Genomic DNA, 22,111 nt, shown 5'->3' with positions numbered 1-22,111 from the left:
AGAACATGACACCGGCCCTTAGTGTCCCGCCAACACACCCAAAAACTTCTCTAACCCTTCATAGCAGCACAGAAATAGTCATTAGGAGCCCATTTGTGTTCCCGCAGATAATATCGCCACGTGTGTCGGCTCAGAATGAGGAGCACCGCTGGGTGATCTGGCAGATGAATCTGCTGTCGATGTGGTGATTCTGGACTGGACATTGCACCAGCAGAGCCAGGGTGGTCCTGTTTGGTTGTCATTTTTCTGTGGAACTTCCCTGTTCCTTTTTTTTGGTGTTGACAGACTGATGATCTGAGATTTGTCTTGGCATCTAGCCCAGATTTGACACTGAAACAGTGAATTAGAGAGGAAAATAAGAGAGAAGGAATCGAAAAGGATCTAGTGGCTGTAATGTGAGGTGTAAACGAATTGATTTGACTCAGGGTGGCTTTTTGCTTGAGTTTTTGCTTTGGCTAAAGTGGATTTGGAGCAGTAGCAGAGGTTTGGAAGGCTGTCTATGTGTGTGTGGTGATAGTGTTATGTAGAAGTTTTGTAGAGATCTCTAAACTCCATCTTCAACAAGGAGGCCTCGATTTCACTTATCTGCTCTTTTTTTCTGTTTCTGGCTATCTATGTTTGTATGTGTTGGACCTAGCTAAACCTCTGTAATAGTTACATCCCGTGTAAACTGTAATGTAATTCCGAAGATGCCAACAAAGCATTTTTAATGTATGTGTTTTAGGTTCAAACTTCGTGACACGTAAGATCAGCCGCTCTGTGGCAAAGATTCACCTTGGCCAACTGGAGAGTTTCAGCCTGGGCAACCTGGACTCCAAGAGGGACTGGGGCCACGCCAAAGACTACGTGGAGGTAAAGCACACACAACCATAACCACACACAAGCCCAGAGAAATAGACACAAACTGTGCGTGCACTGCTTCAGAGTTGAACAGGGTTCAGATGTGCACATAGCATTAACAGGGCATGTTTTCCCAGATCATTTGAGGCCGCAATATGCGATCTGCATGAAGCCTCCTATGATTCTCTGCCAAAAGAGAAACAGAGATAGAGAAAGAGAGGGGGAGCGAGAGGAGAGAGAGAGGGCCACATGCTGTGAGGCCACAGACTGCACTCTGGTTTCCCACAACTCACCCATGTCCCAGATCCCTTCAGGCCCCCATTACCATTCCCCGAACGCCCGCAGAAGAAAGAGAGATATTGAGAGAACGCTGCGTCCTGGGGACGATGACAGAAATGTAGTGTTTGTGTTAACGTAATGGTGCCAGCAGCAAGCAGAGAAAGGAGTGGGGAGATGAAACGAACAGTGGGGTCGCCACGTCCAGGAGCAGACGGAGCTCAGTGTTTCTAAATGTGTGTTTTTCCCCCCGTGCATGTGTGTGTAAGGAAGCGCACATTCCTGTGTGTGTGTGTGTGTGTGTGTCAAAGTGTGTGATAGGTTAAGGTTGGAACACGTGTGTGTGTGTGTGTGTGTGTGTGTGTGTGGGGCTGTTGAGATGAAAGACTCGATGGGTTGCCATGTCTGACAGCAGACCTCTCACTGCGGACCGTGTTATTATTAGGAGGTGAGGGTGGCGGAGGTGGCGGGGGGTGCTCTTTGAGATGGGAGTGGGGGTGAGGAGGTTACAGTGGGTAACCTCAGTTTAACTGCAGATCACACCATGGAGTCACTGCGTCAGAGCAGGGTGGTAGTGATGCGGCGGTTCACGCTGTTAAGGTGTGGCGCGGAGGCGTTGATAGCGTCAGTGAAGCATCAGTCACTGCCTGACACAGGAAGACTTTTGATCAGTCATATCCGATTGTACTGAATACTGAATAAATACACTGAATAAGTTTTGCCTCCTGTGGTAGGAAGTCTGACTGGAATTGGGATTGGTAAAATGGAAGCACAAAAAGTTTCAGTAGATCTGAAGAATCAGTTGGTGGGTTCGCTGTCATTCAAATGGATTCACAAAATAAAGGATGGTGTGTATATAGAGTAACGGCTCAATGCAATCTTGGAATTAAAAGTCGGGTTAATTTTTCTAAAACAGATGTGAGCTGACAGGAAGGTGCTGCGCTTCTAGGCAGAGAGGACTAAACACAAAGGGAATTTTCGAGGCAGCACAATTGCATACAAAGTCAGTGGAAAAACCCAAGTGGGCACGAATAGACTCAGATTCCCAGTAAAGGCATGCCCACGTGGGCTGACAACTTGAGCGAACAGTTTACGCTTATCCTGTTGCTGTATGACTCTGCTTCATGAATGTACAGAAACAAGAGGATAAAGGTAAAAAATTGGAGGAAAATAAAAGAAAATTGGAGTTTTAAGTTGTGAGAATAAACATTGACTGCTCAAACAGTTCAGCAGTCACTTTGGTGCAAATAAAGTGAGACAAAAATCTGCTTCACCTTTGATATGAACACATCTTTTGTTTCTGATTTTTTTTTTTTTATTTTAAATTTTGATTGGCATTAAACTGTTGATGAATTATGAGTACAAGTATTTAGAAACTGTGGGAAAAAAATAAATACATCTCATTCTTGATTTAAAAAGTCAAAGATAAAAAAAAATAAAGTTGGAATAAAAGTGACTCCCAAGCCGCATTCGTAAAAGAAACATTTGATCACAGAAATATTGAAGTCGTCATTAAAAACAATTTTAAATGTAAATTTACAAATGTAAAAACAACTTCCAGAACCTGTGGCTCTGCCCACGTAGCTACTATGTGAAACAACAAGACTATTATGGTTGTTGGGTCACATTCAGCAGATTTCTTCATCCTGTTATGTTAGTCTGACTGACCAGTTGTGTACTTATGTGTTGTACGTGCAACCCTGTGTTGCTGGATTTGTGTCTGTGAACTTGCCTGTCCAGGGCACCCTGGCTTGAGACGGTCCAGGTTTCCTGTGGGAACGGCCGACATTCCAGTTCTGGTGAATCAGGCACCTCCTCGCTGTGCGTCTCCAGTTTCGGAAAGGCGGATTTCGGGAAGCCAAACAGAAGCCCGAAGTGCCCCGAAGAGGGGAACTGATGTGGAAGAGGAGGAGGAGGAGAAGGAAGGGGGAGAAGATGAAGGCAGGAGGGAAACAGACGTATGTTTGTGGGACATTTGTACATTATGCATAACTGAATCATCTCTCCTGCTGAAAGTTCACCCTGCCCTGCAGATTATCAAAGGCAGCGACTGTCACCATGACCCCCTCTCTGCCTCTCTCTGTCTCACTTTGAAATATCCATCCAGCCAGTGTCAGCACCGTTACCATGGCAAAGTCAAACAACTGGCAATTTGTAAACAGAACCATGTGTGTCTGCTTTAGGCTGACAACTGCTTTTCCTCCCTCCCTCCCTCTCTCCCTCTCCTCACCCCACCCAGGACAGGGAAATTGCTTGTAATTGGCTGTGGATGGATTGCGGGTGGCAGGAGGGGCGTGCTGTGTGTCTGCTCTAACGACGTCTGAAGGCGTGCGGCTGGCTGGGCATCGTCTCAGCCCGGTATCGGGTGTCTGTCCCAGGCAGGCAGACAGACCTGGAGCTGCCCAGCTACTCTCAATGGAGTCCTTTATTATTATTATGGTATTATGGAATAGATGCTGGGGGCTGAGCGCTTTAGTGTAAAATCAACAGATAAAGTAATTGAACTCCTTCTGATCTCTTTTTCCTCAAAGGGGTTAAGCTTTGGACTTCTTCAGTTTTGTGATGGTATTTGAAACATTTGGCTGCTCTTTTGTTTGAGTGCGGTTTTCTGGGATTTGGCGATACAGAACAAATTTCTGAATCTGAGTATGCCAAGGAGAAAAGGAAACCCACAGCAATCACTCACTAAAGACTCTATCTGAGCAGATAAAGATGTAGGAGTCAGCCATCTTTACCCTCCTCCCTTCTTCCTCTCCTCTCAGCCTGTGCCCCCACCTTGAGTTGGCCCATGGTGGGTACAGCTGTTTGGAGCCCCCCTACACCTCCTCCCCTTCTGGCTGCAGAGAGCCATTTCCTGTGCAGAGAAGAGGGCTGGCTGGGAGGGAGAAGGAGCAGAAGTCGGCCTAGTGGTTTTGGCCCTTTCTCTCCCCTCGGGCTCCATCCTGCCTCACTTTGTCTCTGTCTTTTTGTCTGTTTCCTCTCCCGCCTTGTGTTTTTTATTCTTCATGTCCCTGCCGCCTCTTTTACTTTAACCTTTTACTTTTTTGTGTTTTGTACTCCTGAAAAGCTGCGTCACTAGACCAGTGTTCCACTAAACTGTCGCTCCCTCTTGTCCGGCTCTCATTTGGCGAGCAGTTACCACTCAGTTACCAGATATTTCCCTCTGACATCTAATAATCGGCTCTTATTTTTCCCCTGACTGGAGCTGGCATTGCTGTTCTTGCTGCTTTTGCGAAGCAGAAACTGTTGCCAGATGAGATGTGGCTGACATGCTGACACACAGTCCTGACAACCCCTCCTCCCTGCTCTTGTCTTGTTCGCATATTTATTTTCAAAATATAGTTACCTGTGAAATTCTGGTCTTTGGAAGGTGTTTCCTTGCAGTCTTCAGGTGTGTGTGTGTGTGTGGTTGCCCTTGTGTGGCAGTAGCTGTCTGATTCCTGGCATTGTGTGGAGGCAGCGAGGTGACAGGACAGCCCTGATGGTGTCATTTTTCACCTCCTTTATTTTTCTTATTATTTTTTTTTTTTTTTGCCACAGCTGCCTCTCTGTGCAGTAATGGTTACAGATGAGGCTAATTAGCCAATCACAGCGCAGATCAGGGCCAATCACAGATGATTGATGAGAGCGTAGGGCCATTCATCACATGTTTTTGGCCTTGGAGGTGACAGCGGGGGCAGGCTCGGGAACTGGGTACAGTAAGCAAGACATTTACGTCTACATTTTGAACTTTTTGCTGAGGCGCTTATCCAGAGCGACTCAGCATGCAAAAGAGCCTCATTATCTTTCTAAAAGACATTTTGACAGGACTTGAGATTGTTGATGGACCCTGAATGTTTTGCTGTGGAGATCAGACATAAGATGTGTTAGTTTTGGTAGTGTGTTTAAGCTTGACAGCCTTGACATTTTGTACGTTAAAACAAAAGAGGAAATAGAAGATTTGAGGTTCATCAGAACTAAATTACCAATGTATACAGCTTATTGTTCAATTCAGTTCAGTTGGCCACACAGCCATATAATTAAATATTATTTTCATTAGCAATTCATCTGTTGGTTATCTTCTTGATTAATCTTTCAATCAAGTCAATCTTTCAGTAAAATGTCAGAAAAGTAGCTCTCAAAAAAGCTTATCTCCTTTTCCCAGAGTCCACGGTGACATCTTGAACAGAAAGCCCCAAAATATTCAGTGTATAATCATAGAAGACAAAGGAAACCAGCAAATATTCACATTGGAGAAGCTGGAACCAGATAATTTTGGCATTTTTGCTTCATTGATTCAAAATTGTTGCAGATAAATTTTCTGTCGTTCGAACTGATTGATTAATTGACTGATTAGAAGCTCTAGTTTTAACATAACACTGCCACAGTAATAATTAACAATGCATCACATAGGCTAAATATCTTATCATTTATCAACTTCATATAGCAGATATCACATATAGACAAAACGATCATCTCATTATTATTGTCAAAGGTAGTCAGTAAAGGTACAACAGGTACATCATTTGATTTCGCCACTAACTGGCATCCCTGTGCTGCCCATTTACTGACTGCTGTAGGATTCAAATGTGTGCATTGAAACTTAGGCTCACTGGTGTACTTTGCCGTGTCGTAGAGGGCGCTGCCCCCTTGCTATACCGTACTTGTACTCTGTGGTATATCTAGCTATGTGTGTCTTTGTGTGTGTGTGTTATATGCGTTCCTGGATCTTTACAGCAGTGATTCAGGGAGCTGATAAATACCTTTGCCTTCTCTGTGAGGTTTTAATAAACACAGCTGGAGTGGTAAAGAGCTAAAATGGGAGCTAATAGGGCAGAGGAGAGGGAGCGTTAGGTTTCATCACCAAAACCTTCTGACTACAACTACAACTCTCTGACCCCTCACCTTAACAACAATAATGTCATCTCTTGCGATTTTGTGTGTGTGTGTGTGTGTGCGCGCGCTCCGCAGGGGGTTAGACCGAGTGTAGATCATTTAGTGTGAGAGAGACTGTGACAGAAGCTACTGTCATGTTGATTTGGCATCCCACACAAGCAGGATGAGTAAACGACAGCAGCCGTTGTGTGTTCATGGATGTGTGTGTGTGTGTGTGCAAGTTAATTGCAGGTGAAATTCGACCCATGGCCTTGGCAGCAGCTCAATAAACTGGGGTTTGCCCCCCTGTGGCTCAGAGCAATAAAACCTCACTGAACCTCCAGCAACCTAATGCTTGAACACACACACAGACACACACACACTGGGCTTATTTCACCAACATGTACGTTTACAGAGCATGATGGCTGAACATAACAAAAACATTTAATGCCTTTTAAAGAACTGATAAAGGATATCTGACCCCAGGACTGAAGAACTGAATTGGTTCTTGGAGCCTCTAAAATGTGTCATTTGGAATATGGGCTCAACCACAGATGTTTCTTAGAGTGGTTCTCAAGAGTACTTGCTTGTATTTTAGGGATTCAAAATGAAAATGGTTTACAGATAAGTGTTGATGCTGATCATCACTCTGATTTTATGTAATGAAAGTAGAAGAAATCCGTAAGGCGTACAGACTTTCCACAGATTTTTGCACAGATTTTTTTTGTTCTCACGCACCTGAAAGTTATTGTGTTTTGCTTCAAGAAGACACTGACTTCTGTAGTTTACCTAAAAGTGGTCCTCTTGCAACAAGCGCACCAGAGAATATACTTCTGGTGATATAAAGTCAAGAGAAAAATAGGAAGAAAACCAAAATGAGCTATGATTTTGCTCTAGTTTCCATCAAAGGAAATGAAAACCTGCATAAAGGAGTAGCAATAATATACACCATAATATCTTTTTTTAGGATTATGAAATCTTACTTTTTTTTAATCAAAGACAAAGTTGCTAGTGTCAAGCACCTGAATTTTTGAAGTTTCATTTGTTTTTTTGTTTTTTTCTAGTTTTAAGCTCTAGTTTTGTAGTGGCTTAATTTTAATGGTAGTTTCATTAAATCTAATCAAGTAAATTTGATTACATAATTTGCAGATTCTTTTGTTTGGTACAAGCAAGTTTCTGTTGATCACAGAATATTTTACTTGCTTTTCCAAAGGTATTTTTGCAATGAAATTTAGTTGTGCTTTTGTTAATTAAAACATGACACACAGGTAGACAGAAGAGAGTTTCACTTGGATAAACACACAGGAAAGAGGCATAGGAGGTGAGATATGATGATAAGAATTATGAATTGGGTGAGAGACTTAAAATAGATCTCCAGGGAGGCACTCTTGCCCCATCTCCAAATCCTAAATCATCATCATCAAACGTGGGGTGAGTATTTACTGTGGCATCGTACCAGAGGGACAGAGAAAGAGGTTCTGGGGGGTCAGAGAGCAGCGATACTGAAGATTTTCACAGTCCAGATAATTTAGAGCTAAGGGAAGATAAATGGAGAAAGACTGTGTAAAACTGACTCCCTCTTGCTGCTCTAACAATAGAAGAACAGATAACAGACAGATCTATGACCGTAGAGATTCTAGGGTTACTGCTTTTGGGAGGGGGGCCACGGTAGGGTTACGCTTAGTGTTTGGGGTTTTGTGTGTTTCTGCATGCATGTGTATGAGCCCAAAATTTCAGCAGGAGCATCTGCAGCTTTACAGGCAGAAACCTGACCCAGGAGGTGTCCTCATTTTTGGGGTGAGATTCAGGGGTTTTCAGGGAACGTCTGTCTTTTTTTCTCTCTGTTCCTGTTCTGTTCATTTCTTTCTTACCCCTGTTTCTTCCCAGTCAGTATTTGGCAGTACAGCTCTGGTTGATTGGCTGAAAGAGTTGGATTGAAGCTGTGATTGGCTGTATTACAGCTGGTAAAGGGAATGACAGAAGGGTTACTGGAGGCTGGAAGTCCTTCTGTGTTAACTGGGGAGATTTTCTACAAATGAAATCAATATTGCAGTATTCTTACTGGCAATATAGCAGATTTGGAACCCCAAAACTTGTTGCATTTGGCTTTGATTGCTGCAGTGTGCACAGTCCTCCAGTCAGAACTTGTCAGTTTTTCTGCTTAACCTGCTATTTATTTAGTACACCATCGCCATTTTACCTTAATGGTTATAACGTTTATGAGTACAGCAAAGTTAATTCATGTTTGAGCCTGAATGATGCCTTCACCTATAGAGGGTTATCAAAACAACTGCAGTTATACGACACAAAGCACCTGTGTTTGAGATTTCAAATGTACAAAAGTTAATTTTCTAACTATTTATTTTTTCATAATATAATGGTTTGCTCACTTATCACTTATTGATTGGAGAAGGTTTTTGTTCACTCGTTTTGGGAGATCACACCCCCTCATCCATACTAATCCTTTATTGCTTGAGAGCAATCTGTATATGTTTTGTTAAGAGAAAGAACCATCCCCTTATCTATTACTTGTTTCTGTAAAAAAATTATAGCAGAAAGGGCTCTAAATAATCTTCTACCTTTTTATTATGAGCTGTTATATCATCTTGCCAATGCTTCACCATTGCTTGTTTTGTCTTTTGTTTGTACTACTTTTTATTTTATTTCTTGCATGCTCAACTTCATCACATAGTGGATAAAGGATTGATTAATCCTGGAAGCATGGACAAAGTACATTTTGTTGACAGGTAAATAATTTGAACAATTTCAAAACTATAAATCCATTATTACATTATTATATTATATTTGCTTTTTCATCTACATTCAAGTCTGAGAATTGTCATTGGACCCTAATGTGAGCAAAGTGCTCTGAAAAATAAAAAAATTGAACATTTACAATGTCATGTCAACCGGGCAAACTCCATTTGGTGAGGGAGATTGTGTGATACAATTGAAAGGTCCAGAACAGCTACGAAATGGACCTTGTGGTGAGACTGTTTTTCAAATCTCTTCCTTGTTAGCTATACGAGATGTGTTGTGTTTTTGCCATCCAGTCACTGCTCTGTGTTTTGGTTCTCATTTCTCTGAATTATGACTCTAACTTAATTCGCCTTGTTTTAATTGCTTCATCTGCCTATCTTTTTGTCTTACCATCCCTCGAAAATGAAGCAACTAGCACTCATTATCCCCCTTTGCAGGAGTAGGCAATGAAGATGATTCGATTTGACAGGAATAATGACTATTTCCGTGTTTCAAGGCTGTTTCACTCAATAAAACATTGGAAGTCAGGAACCTACAAAAATGCTGTACCAAAATCATCATCCTTCTCCAATTTAAAAACGACTTTTGGAAGTTGTAATACAAATTTATGTCAAAAGAAGGTTTTATTGCAGTATTGATTGTGAGTGCAAATCATTTTTAAATGATTGGAACCAAAGATTCATACTAAATTTAAAGTAGGCATGCCAATGACTTTTTCTGCCTGGAGGAGTCGAAAACACCCAAGTAGTGCTTGTCTTTGCCTTTTAGTGTAAACTAGAGATGGCCTGTCCAGCTGGACGGCTCTGGTATGAGGATTGTCTTTCTGTGGGTCTTTTTTTAAAGGAGAGAAGAAAAGTATTAAGTCCTTCATGTTGGAAAGAACTTTTTGGACGCATTAGAACCTTTATTTTGCAGTATGAGCTTTTCCCTGTATTCTCTATAGCTTAAATATTAGGAATATATTTTTATAATAGTGAAAACAAGAGAAATTATCATCCCACTGAGCTTTAATGGTACTCCACAATATTCAGTATTTTTTCCCAAGTTTGGGTAGTGTGTAGTGTGTAGAGTGTGTGTGTGTGTGTGTGTGTGTGTGTGTGGGTGTTTGCTGCAGCAGCTGGCTGTCTCTCTCAGAGTGACAGGCCTTAGCCCTCCCCTGCTGGGTTGAGGATGAAAGCAGATGCTCTCCTTCTTCTTCTGCCGATCTGTTTTTCTCTCCTTTCTCCTCGCCGCCTTGTGTAACCAGAATCCTCAGCTTTCATATGAAGCCTGCGGGATAGTTTGCACCCCGGAGTCCTGTAGAAAACAAAGACACATATACGAACATAGACAGGCTGACAGTTAGCTACACAAATGGACATATAAAAAGACAGTACAGACGCACAGCTATATGCACGTTATTCATAAAAAGAAAGAAACGCCAAATCCGAAGTCAGCTGTAATACAGCACTTTACTTTTTAGATGTCTCCTTATTTAATTTTCTAGGTTCTAAACAAAAAGATCCAAACATTCAAAAAACAACGTAATACACCATCTTTTCCATGAACCCTGTTGTTTCGCAACATAAAGAGTTTTTAATACTTGCCCTGCCTCCACTTGCCAACTGTTGCTTTGTGTGTATTTGTTTTGAAAGCCAATGACAGGTCTTACTAACAATGAATATACACTTTGACAAACTGACATAAAGTTTAAGCTATGAAGCTAGTATCTTAAATACAGTTGTATGTTTCTCCTTATAAAAATTGATTCCTGTTTTGTGGTGTTACTGTAAGTAATCTGTCTGTCTTTTTTAGCTCATTTCTCACAAAATTCTCAGCATTTGTAAAATTTTCCTTACTGTTGCCGGTACCAAAACCAAGTTTGGTATCAGTACAAACTTCCAAACTTCTCCCTTATATCAGTGCTACATGCTGTATTAACACAGAGTCGCTGAATAAGAACATAACTTAAATACATACAGTCTTAAATTGACAAAAATGTAGATTTAAATGAGTAAATACCTGATCAAAGAAGGAAACAAACAAAGCTGACAGATTGACCAAACTTTCAATGACCGCTTTCAGCATTTGAGTTTTCTATAGTTGGTAGTCAGAAAGTGTTCCAGCCCTAAGGGTCTACAATGCAGTATTCAGTAAATATAGGCTGTGGCTGCCACTGATTGTGCCATGTTTTTCTCAAAATGAATGACTTATTGTTGTAAACATACTACACTGACTTAACTGCACTGTATTTGTGTAGCTTATTTCAGTTGACTTGGTGTAAAACAGGAAAAAAAAGGCCATAGAGTCCATTTTTCAGCGCAGCCTCTGTGTTGTCCTGCGCTTTAGTGCTGTGTTTGTTTGACAGGTTTGGTTGGTGGTGGGTTTGTTGTTGTTGTTGTCACACACACACACAGAGTAGCAGAGAGTCATACCTCCCACCTGGACAGAGGGAGCAAAGCAGGAGGAGAGAGGGCAGGAGAGGGTGAAGGGATGGTGTCTCCGGAGGGGGTAGGTGGTGGGAAGGCTCAGTACCCTGCTGGGGGTTTAACAGGTCGGGGAAGGAGGGAGGGTGTCAGCTGGGGGTGATGAGTAGGGGTGTGAGAGGGGAGAATTTGAGACAGAAGGGAGTCCATGGACTTATTTTTCTAAAGTATCAAAGCTCCAGCAACACTTGTAGTGTTGAGAACAACTTTGGTAATTGGTTTTAGACCAGTGTGATTCACCTGAGACCACGTACCAAACTCCTTCTGGTTTCATTCGTGTCCTACTGTATATGTCATAATTTTTTTTGTGCATTCAGTAAATATATTTGCATACTTAATTGCTGTCACTTTGTTTAGATATTTTCCATGGCAAAAGGTTGCTTTGGGCTTGGAATAATTTTAAAGAGATTTTGAGAAAGCAGCGATGCGATATACCTCAGTTTTTTCGATAGCTTGTTTTGAACAAAACCCTTTTTTATTTTAACAAAAGAACCCAAAGTTCTCAAATGTTAAATGTTTTTTAGCAGCCACACAAGAAAGTTTATCCAATGCTATGTCATATATAAAGCACTTTGAATTACCTTGTTGTTGAAAGCTGCTATTCTAATAAACCTGCCTCTAAAATTGTCAAGATTATGATAAATCAGGAACTATTTGATCACATAGTAACAAAAGAAGATTATGAATCTGACCAGACAATTGATGCCAGCTTTTGGTACTCTGTTGTTGTCAGTACTCAGTGCTACAGACACATTTCAGTTGGTACCAAAAAAGTATTGATTCGATACCCAGCCTTAGTGATGCCAACAAAGTCTTACTGAATGGAACTGAATTGCACTGAAAAGAGAGAGAGCAGCAGTAGTTAGGGAGCCCAGCTGGCCTGTGAGGCTGGGACACTCCCTGATTGGGAAGCACAAGTGTGAGAGGCACCCTAATGCAATAATCCCTCCCAGGCCTTTGTGTGTGTCTGTACTTGTGTGTGTTTTTTTTAATTTGTCATGCAGAAAAGGCTGAGTCTCATGAAGTGGCATTTTAGGGAGTATCTGTGTGAGTCAGGGAGTGAAGTGACGCCTTCAGTGGTCTAGCAGACAGGACTGATGGAGTAGAGGGGATGTTTAGGGGAGTTGGGGGTCATCTTGTTTTAATTGTCTCAGGAGTCTGGCCGACTCTTCGGGACTGGAATGTGTGTGACCTCCTCTCTTGCTCCTTCACACTCCCTCTCTCGCTCTCTGTGTCTCTCGCTCTGTCAGACGGTCGAGCGGCTCGTGGGAAGATTCTCCGTCCAGACTGCAGTGTCGAAATTGAGCCAAATATCACAAGAGCTCAGTCACAGTCTCTGCCCTCTCTCTATCTCTCTCTCTCTCTCTTGCGATTACATTTTTGCCTGTCTGACCCCTTTGATACTCAGCTCTCTGTGCACACACTATACGTGACTGTGTTTGTGTGCACATGCGCATGTAGTCACACTGTATGTTTACATGGGTGCATCAATATTACTTGGTCTATAAGAATAAATAGCTCCCATTGTGCACATCTGAAAAGCATTTGTTTGCATGTGCTTGCGTGTTTGTATTTGTGTGATGTATTGCTTTTACTTTAGGTTTAGGTTTCTATATATACTGTTGTACTCCTGCTGCTTATTTCCTTCTTAAGTGTTTGTCTGTGTTTCCTCTACATAGGGTCATCTGTCAGTTTTAACAAAAATATAAATAATGAAAATTCCATTATGCAATGTTGTATTGATTTGGCCAAGTCTTTGTATATACGGGCTTCAGTTAGGGCTGTGTGATGGTATTAATGGGTTCTTTCTCCATCAGGTTTATCAAAACACTTTCCAATTCTGCCATTACACCCACAGAAACTGCACAGAGCTGACGAAATTCAGTTAAAGCAATGCGTAAAATCTCAGAAATCCACTTTAAAATCTGTTTGTAAGGGATCAGATTTATTGGTGGACCAACTCAAGTGGTATTTTGGTCTGTACATGTGAACTACATTACTAAATAGCTTGCACAATGTTTAAATCACCCTAGCTTCATGTAGAGAATTAATTCTGTTCATTATAAACTACAGATGGGTGACAAATTACAGGAAAAAGCAACATGAGGTGTCTTAGCATGGAGTCAAGCCACCACAAGCCTCCAGGACAGCTTCAGTGCTCCTTGCCAAGTCTGTGGAACTTTACTGGAGGGATGAACACCATTCCTCCACAAGAGAGACCTGAGTACAGCAGATAGAAAGAAAGAAAGAAAAACAAACAGCCAGACATAAAAAAAGATATATAGCATCAGAGACAGTCATAGACGTCACTAAATAGATTTAAAGATGAAAGTTTATATTATATCATTTGGTGTCATCCGCACATGTATTCTTGTTTATTTGCTGTGTTTTTATTTTTATGACTTGATGGACTTATGGTGCTTTTTGTCAAGCAGTTAGTGATTCTGCCTTTGATAAGTGGTATTTTAACATTATTTTTTATCATTATTACTATATTATTATTATCCTTGTGTGTGGGTAAATAATCTCTTAAAAAAAAGAATCCAGTTGTGAGTTGCAGCAGCGTATCAGGCTAAAAATTCCATAATTAAGTCAATTTGGTCCCATGTCCAACTCAAAACTTTTTCTTTGCTGCTCTCCACTGAGAGCTCCCTACTTAAGCAGAACTGCCTCGTTTAACAATCTGATTGCGTTTTTTTATGAGCTGAACACGACTCCAGGTACAGAGAGGGAGTGATTTAGATCCCAGCAGCATTTTCCCGCCAGGCCCACTGAGAGCTGAGAGCTGCCTGTAGTCTATTGAGCGTGGCAGAGACAGCATCCCAACCAGTCCACTTCAAACAGGCCTGATGGCTTTAATGGAATGGAAACGTTTGTTGGGTCACAGCACTGAAAGCCTGTCTTCCTTCATCACATAACGCTAAATGGCTTCCTCATGTTGTCTGTTTTTTATTAGACTTATAGTAGATCCACGTTCACACAAGCTTATGATATTAAACTGGGCATATGTCTCTGTATGGCACACAAGCTCACACACAGACATACACACACACAGATATTTTACACTTGCAAACGTGCCGGCGTGCACAAACACGTTTGCAATATGCCATCAGGGTAATTTGAGGAACAAGGTCACTGTAATAAACGATACATTGTACTTGTGTTAATATTGTTGTACATCATGCGTGCTGCATATAAATGACCATAGACTTTATTTGAAACAACAGGCGTGTGTGTACTTGGGCACATGTGCAGTGAGATCGGAGACCTGTGCATAATTGGTGAGGAAATGCTGCGCCGAGGTGTTGGTCTGATGGATGACGAGAGAACCGACATGGCGTTCAGAGCCTCTCTCCACCACAATGAGGCTTTCACTCGACGCTGCTCGTATTGAACTCTATCCTTGTGGAAACAGCCGCGATGGAGAGCTGTGTATTTGCTTTTAGAAGGTGGGACTTTCTAAGGGAGTGCCAGGGATCTCTTTTTTTAATTAAGTGGCCCCAGCAATATGAGAGAGAGAGTGTGTGTGTGCGTGTTCGTGTGCATGTGTGTGCGTGCATGTGTGTGTGTGTGCGTGCGTGCATGTGTGTGTGTGTAACCTGAGGGGGAGGCCCTGTCTGTGACCTGCAGTGATAGCAGCGGTTTGTTTTCATTCTAAACTTTCCCCAGAGTTACTGGTTTTGCGCCTAATTTGACCTCAGCTTGACCCAGCTGTCACCTCTCACTGACCCTCCGCTCAGGGCCAGGGCCAGGCTTCTTCTTTTTTATATTTCAGTGATACCTCTCTGTTTGCCTTTTCCCTTTTGCTTTTTTCCTCCAGTCACGTCCTTTCCTTCCATTTTCCCTTCCCTCTCTCTTGGCTTTCCCTCACTTAGTAGGTCTCTCTTTGGCCCACAATCTCCTAGTCCGCTTCCCGTCACACATGTGCACTGAGCTGTCGTGCACACGTACATATAAGTACACAAGCAAGCACACACACTCACTCAATCAAAGTGAATGATTGCACATTTGTCTTGACAGTAGCTATAAAAAGAGCCGCCCACTAAACACTGCAGTCCTCTCATTATATCATTACTGACCCACAGCAGGCAGGCAGCTCTCTGACTTCTGTCTCCCTCTTTCTTTCTCTGATTTCAACTCTTTCTTGCTGTTTTCATTTATTTGTCTGTTTAGAGCACAGGAAAGAACAGAAGAAAAGCACGAGACAGAATGAGAGTAAAAGAAATAGATGTGGGTGGCACTGTGGGGTGAGAGGTGGGGACGTGCGCCATGGTGAAGGGGAATCCCTGGCTCTCCATTGTGGAGCGGAGGCTCCATGGCTCCAGGGGGCAGGCCAGCTGAAGTGTTTGTTTATGTCTGTGGGCCAGAGGGGAGATTCGGTGGCCATGTTCAGCAGCTACATGAAAGGCTCTGAGTGCTCTAATGAGACGTAATTACCGTGCGTGTGTGTTTACAAGATTGAGAGAGAGCGAGGAGGAAAGAGAATGAATAAGCATGTTTCACCCTCCCTGTGTTTACTCCCCATCTTCACAAATCTTACGTTTTTCACAGCGCAATAGCTTGCCTCGTTGCTCTCCAAACCAGCGCAACCTCAAAATATAGACCTCGCAGATTGGTGACTGTCACGGCCTGTCATGCTTGTTTTATTCCTTGAGATGTTGAGCTGCAAACTGGTGTGACATGCTGCGAGGTGGGTAACGCAGTCTCTAATGTGCTGGCCACGTGGCTGGGAGGATTCAAGAATATACCAGAAACAAATTTAGAAATTCAGAACAGAATAGATGCTACTGTAAGAAAGGTGTGTTATTATCTGCTGAAGAGGCTGGCAGAAATTTCCATTTCCATGCATGCGAGCAGTGCTCATTTACCCGAGGGCAACTTTTTTGAGTAGATGTTTTTAACCTGATATAATACTGTGTTTAATAATTATATGACGAAGCTGGTGTTGCTTTATCTTTTTAATATGATCAATAAATCCCATTAAAAGACCAAAACCACCGCCTGATATAGCATATGACTCAGTGTCTTACAATCAAGTTGATTGTTAACAAAAAACTACATTTAAAAACACTTATAGCACATACAAAACACATATGCTTGCATTATTTTACATGTATCTTCATTATGAATTATGAGTTATGAAATTCCATCATTAAATAACCTTGGGAATTGTAGTTTATTCCTCTGAGCTTGTCAAATTAGAGATTTAAACACTAAACTGCAACCCTAAAGCATGCTCAGTGGCCTCTGTGTGACTTGGAATATTCTCCAGAGATCAAAATGCAATTTGCTTCAAAATAAACTACACAATGGAAATATGTCACCCAATGCAAACAAATGGTTCCTCTGTGTCACAGAGACATGGAATAACATTCATTTGGAGTCGTGTTTGTTTCCACCTGATGAATGTAAGTCCAAAATTCACTTTTCCTTTAGCTCTTTTTTGGTCTGCACCAACTCCTGAGGAAAAAAAAAAACATCTGGATCTTTAGCTGCTAGATGCTTCAGTTTCTACGCCAGCTAGTCTCTAACTTTGCCTGTCTGCCTTTGGTGCTGAAGAGGTAGTGTACAGTGGGCTTATTAGAGCATGTTTGCTGAAAACAGCTGCCTGATGTTGCTGCAAACAAGGCTTAACCAAAGCTTGCTGTGCAATATCCACTGTCTAATAATCTGGTTAATCTGCTACACTTAACTTGACAGTACTCATTATTGCACTATTGTACATATACCGTACATATTTATCAACCTGTAAATCCACTTTTGTACTAACACTTATTTTAGCTTTTGTACTTATATCCACTTTGTACTTAATTTATCCTCGCTGTATTATACTGTATTATATTTGGATTTGCATAGTACTTCTATTCCTGTGTGCATTGACGTGACAGTGAGCAGCTGTAACAAAAGAGTTTCCCCTTGGGGATCAATAAAGTATTTCTGATTCTGATTCTGAAGAGCAAATGTGTTTATAAAACCAAAACAATGAGCTAAAAGAGGCTAAAAACCTTTGTAGAGAGAAAGTGCTATTCTCTGTCAGTTTGTCACTGTAATCAATGACTTGTACAATACATACTGTTATTTGAGTCATTTCTATAAAAAATTATTAATGGGACTTGTTTTTCGACGATGTAGGAGTTATGTTGCACAGAGGTATAAGCTATATCAGGTTGTTGCTACACGGACGATACTTATTAGTTAGATACATTTATTGATGGTTTTGGTCTCCTCCAGGTATTTTTGGATAATAATCAGATCAGATAATGCCAATACCTTTTAAGATATGAGACATGGGTTGATCACGCAACAAAGTTGATTTGTGATTTAGCATCTTAGCTGAGCTAATATCCCCAAGGTCTGTCATGTCATAAAGGCGTGCGTGGGCAGACCATGATGAGCTCTTAAATGGCCTGGAACTGGAAATATGACTGTTTGTATTTACAGGCCATTTAGAGCTTTCCACTGGCATTCACACTCTCTAACCAGAGAAAACACAAGCTGCTGCACAGCAAACACCAGCTTACGTGTACTGTACACCTCAGCCACTGAGAGCTCTCTCTGTGTGCTTCAGAGTGTGTGTGAGCACACGGACACTCACCGGCCCAAAATAGAATGCGCCCCTAATTACTGCTGCCAACACAGGTGTGGAAAGCCAGGCCGCCCTCCGCCCAAATCGCAGACTGACCGTCCAGCACACAGCACCCTGTGTGTTCCTGTTTGGGAGCCCAGGAAGTCCAGCACTTCAGTGTGCGTGTGCAAGTGTGTGCATTTGTGAGGAAAGAGAGTGTGCAGATGTGTGTCTTCATCTATGTGAGTGGTTCACAGAGTGTGTGTGTGTAAAAGCAAAAGTGTGTTTCTGAGTTTGTGCATCTGATTCTCTGTGTGTGTGTGTGTGTGTGTGTGTGTGAGAGAGAGAGAGAGAGAGAGAGAGAGAGAGAGTTTGTGTTTGTGTATGAGTGAGTCCAGACCACACCCTTTGAAGTCAGCAGTGCAGTGTGTTGGGGTTTGGGCACAGACACACAGCCCCTCCACTGGCTGGCTGGAAACCCTATACCCCACATCAATCAGACCTGCCACTCATACATTATTCATATCCCAGACACACACACTTAAACACAGAGTTTCTCATCCTTAGACTGTCGTTTCTGCCCCTTATATCTCCAGTTGGCAACAGAAGAAAAATAGTGTGGGTGGTGCTACTGTTGGGGGGTCTGCATTCATTCAGCCTCAGTAGGTTAGGGACAAAGATGGGGCTGTGGAGTAGTGAAGGATTTTCTGTTTATCCATTGCAGGCCCAGATTTTGAGTCGTTCTGAATCGTTTAAAAGAACCAAAAAATTCCACACATTCATCAGATGTGATGAAAGTTTAAGATAAATTCTTTCACAGTCAGAGTTAATGATCGCACCTGTCCAAAAGACTTTCAGGAGTGCAAGAGAGTTGTAGTAAGGATTGTTAAAAAGAAAATAAAAAAATAGTTTGATCTTAAAGGACAATTACTGTTTTTACAACTTGTCTTTTGACAAAAAAACTTAACACAACAGCTTTTTCCACAGCCATCAGCCTCATCACACTGCCTTCATCAGTCGATAGGGTTTGCTCAGTTGTCGTGGTGATAACTTAGTTGTCATCACATGACCGAAGTTCCATGCTTCAGGTCATGTGATGACAGGAATTGTATGTGGCGGAGGAGTCAACGCGTGACTGACATTCAAAAATGACTTAGATAATGACAACTGAGCAAACGCTAACCTCTGATGAAGGCTGTGATATGCAGCTCAAGAAAACGCTAGGAAGTGGACTTGAGTTAAGATTTCTTTTCAGCTTGTACTTGAATTACTGAGATCTGGGAACGCGGCAACATCACTAAAAAGATATTAGTATTTGTATTAGAATAGTCAGACAATCAGAGAGACAAGCCCCCAGATCAGTGAAATGAATTTGGCAGATAAAGGCAAACAATAAAATGATTACCCAAACTGCCCTATGCCATCCATCCCAGTTTACAGACTGTAATCTTATGCAATGAGGGATTATAATCTTCATTTTGGGTGTGGTAACTTTCGGTTTATAAACGGTTTAGATAATCTTGCTAATGCTTGCTTGTTTACAACCTGTCTGATCGTCCGACTGTTTGTGTTTTTTGCACCATTGGACTTTGTAAGACTGTGTTCCCAAATCTCAGCAATTACTTTGGTGAGTCGATGTAATAAACCAGAATTGTCCTTTACTGCTGTGTTCAGTTTTTGGGTTTAAATAAAGCACCCTTCATATTCAAATATTTGAAAGCAAGTCAGATTCGGTGCCATGCCTGTTTTTAGCTTCTGGAAAATGGATGGGCCCTGTATGGAAAGCTATCTATCATTCTCCACCTCTGTCAGTTTCACTCTCTTTCTCCCTGTCTGTGTATATGTCTCTCTCTCTCAGACTCAGTTGGTATTGTCGCACTCTCCACAAAAGCCCAAAATGAGCAGTTTCCAGTCTACCGTTTTCTTCTGACGTCCTCGTCGTGTGTCCTGACATTTTCTGACCACAGACCAGATTCTCCCTCCTTCACTTTTGTTCTCAGACGTCAGTCCGACGCTCAGGCAGATTGAAATCAGACCTCAGAGGACTAGTTGTTTTTGACCTCCTGCTGTGCTCCAAACAACTATCACTGCCAGTGGAAGACAGATGTAGACAGAGACAGAAAGCGACAGAGAAGCATTAGCTCTTCCAGGCAGACAAGCAGACGGGAGCTGTGAGAAAGAGCTCAGTTTGACATGAGAATTAGCTTTTGTAAACACTTAGAGCAGTCAGTGTGTCAGGCTACTGACACCCCAGGTTGTTACATTCACACATCTTCAGAGACATCAAGTTTGAATTAACAGCACAAGATTTATGATAGGATTTGAATATTTTGAGTGCAAACTGTAGACACATGACATCTGTTTGGCTACGCTGGACAAAGCTATGCTTATTAAATTTTCAAAGCTTGTTTATATTCACATGAGGTCACTGTTGAATTATTGATTAGGGGAAAAGTGTGAGGTGGGCGCGTTCATCTATTTGTCACTGAGGAAGGGTGTTTCCTGCTTAAACAGCAGCAGATTCCTGGTCGACTTGTCCGTCTGTCTGCGTCTTCTCTCTCTTACTCACTCCACGTCTTTGTCGGTTTGAGTCTCAGAGCGCTGAAGCCAAATGGAAAGTGACCCTTGGCAGGCAGCGCCATATTAAACACAGTGGGTCACTGTCGTAGAAACATGCTGGCAGCTTTGGCCAAAACGCACTGGCAAGTTATTCAGACTGCATTTGTACTATTTTACCAAGCAGTTGTACGAGCTTTGGCAAAGTCACACTGAGGTGCGCCCAGAGTCTTAGTGAGCAGGGGAAAGCTGGGGAGTTTTTGAGCGACAAAAATATCAAATTTGACTAAAGATCCCAGACGCCATTTTTTAAAATACATCCTGGACACAGAAACAAAGGGCATTGTTGACTGATTTAACTGACTCTCACGACTGCTACGGGAATGGTTTAACACAGTAGCCAGGGGGCCCCTTTTTGGGGTGAGGAATATTATGTATGCATGCGTGTGAGCCTCCATGTTGTGTGTGTGTGTGGGCGAGCGCAGGATATGAGGAAACCTCTGAGCAGCTCACTGGATATTTGTTCGCATTAACTTGGATCGTTTAGTTTAAACAGACACTGAGCTGGGTTCAGGTCCAGTTCGCGCAGTGTGTGCGTCTGCATGTGTGTGTACCTTGTTTACTGACATATTAGGACATTTTATCTTCCATCTCACCAAAATTGATTAAAGAAAAATTAATAATAAGCAGTAAGTGTATGTAAACTTGTATAAGGAGCTTGTTTTGGAGACCACCAGTGGTTTCAGGCAGAACCAGATCCTCTTGACGCTGTTGAATCCCCAACCCGCCCACTCCCTGCTTTCCTCTGGGCAGGGCATGGCTGAGGCTTACTGTAACTAACACACACTCACTCACAAGAAGCCAATAAGGCATCCATGTCCTTCCAAAGATCCACAGATGGTCCTGTGTTAGACTGTTAGTGTGTTCAGATGGGTCAGATATGAGAACCGCGGCTCCCAGGTTGTTGTATATTTACCCACGGAGGAGAGAGTCCAAGACTCGTCCCTTGTTCATATTACTGGGCATTACTCCGAGTTATAAAGAGATTATGGCCGATTGAGCACAGATTATGGACAAAAACCTGACCTATTGTGTTTCATACAGCTCGCTGTGAACAGACTAGAACTTATTAACATGTTATCCGTGTCTCGCTCTTGTCTATTTTCACTACCGCTGCTTACGAGATCCTTTTTCCAAGCATGAGGGGGGATTTTGGTGCTGTTTTTGTAACTTGGCCCATGGTTCACCAAAAATGTTGGTGTCACTTTTAAGGTAGTACCACCAGTGAGTGGCTAAACAAACCCACTGTGGCTGATCAAAATAATATTTTGAAAAAGTGAATTCCATCACAATCGACAATAATCTTAAATATGGCCAGAAATTGAGTTTCCTTATAGATGAAAGTACACAACTATTAACCACCATCCCTGTAATGGCATGCCACTTGTAAACCTGCATAATAATGCTTTACTCTATGTAAAGGAGTTATTCAACTGCTCTAGAACCTGCCACTGTACAGGTGTATTATAGTCATTGAAATTATATGTAATCTAGATGTCTAAAAAAAGTAACATTTTTCAACAAAATTTCACCCCGTTTTAATAAATGTATAGACGTATAGATGTTTTCGCTTGTAAATAACTAAAACCAGTTTACTCTGCTGTCTTGTTATCAGCTGCTCCAAACTTTAAACTTTGGAAAATATAGAAAAGAAAGCCTCTGCTGCATGAAGCTATGAAACCATACAAAGTTATCTTTCCTGTCCGCAAGAAAAATGTACTTTTAAAATTTCAGA

At 41.9% G+C, this 22,111-nt stretch overlaps 1 protein-coding gene across 1 annotated transcript in view; it reads left to right on the top strand.

Moving 5' to 3' along the window:
- The window catches only part of gmds (GDP-mannose 4,6-dehydratase), a 173,713-nt gene that overhangs the window by 68,910 nt on the left and 82,692 nt on the right, over positions 1-22,111 (top strand). Inside the window, exon 7 of the mRNA XM_044201037.1 lies at positions 725-852. Within this exon, the coding sequence (XP_044056972.1) occupies positions 725-852 (128 nt within the window). The remainder of the gene's footprint in view (positions 1-724; positions 853-22,111) is intronic.

Source organism: Siniperca chuatsi, linkage group LG6, assembly GCF_020085105.1.
Source record: "Siniperca chuatsi isolate FFG_IHB_CAS linkage group LG6, ASM2008510v1, whole genome shotgun sequence".
Lineage (NCBI taxonomy): Eukaryota > Metazoa > Chordata > Actinopteri > Centrarchiformes > Sinipercidae > Siniperca > Siniperca chuatsi.
Note: the sequence above shows the minus strand (reverse complement) of the source record. Positions and strands in the feature narration are given on the sequence as shown.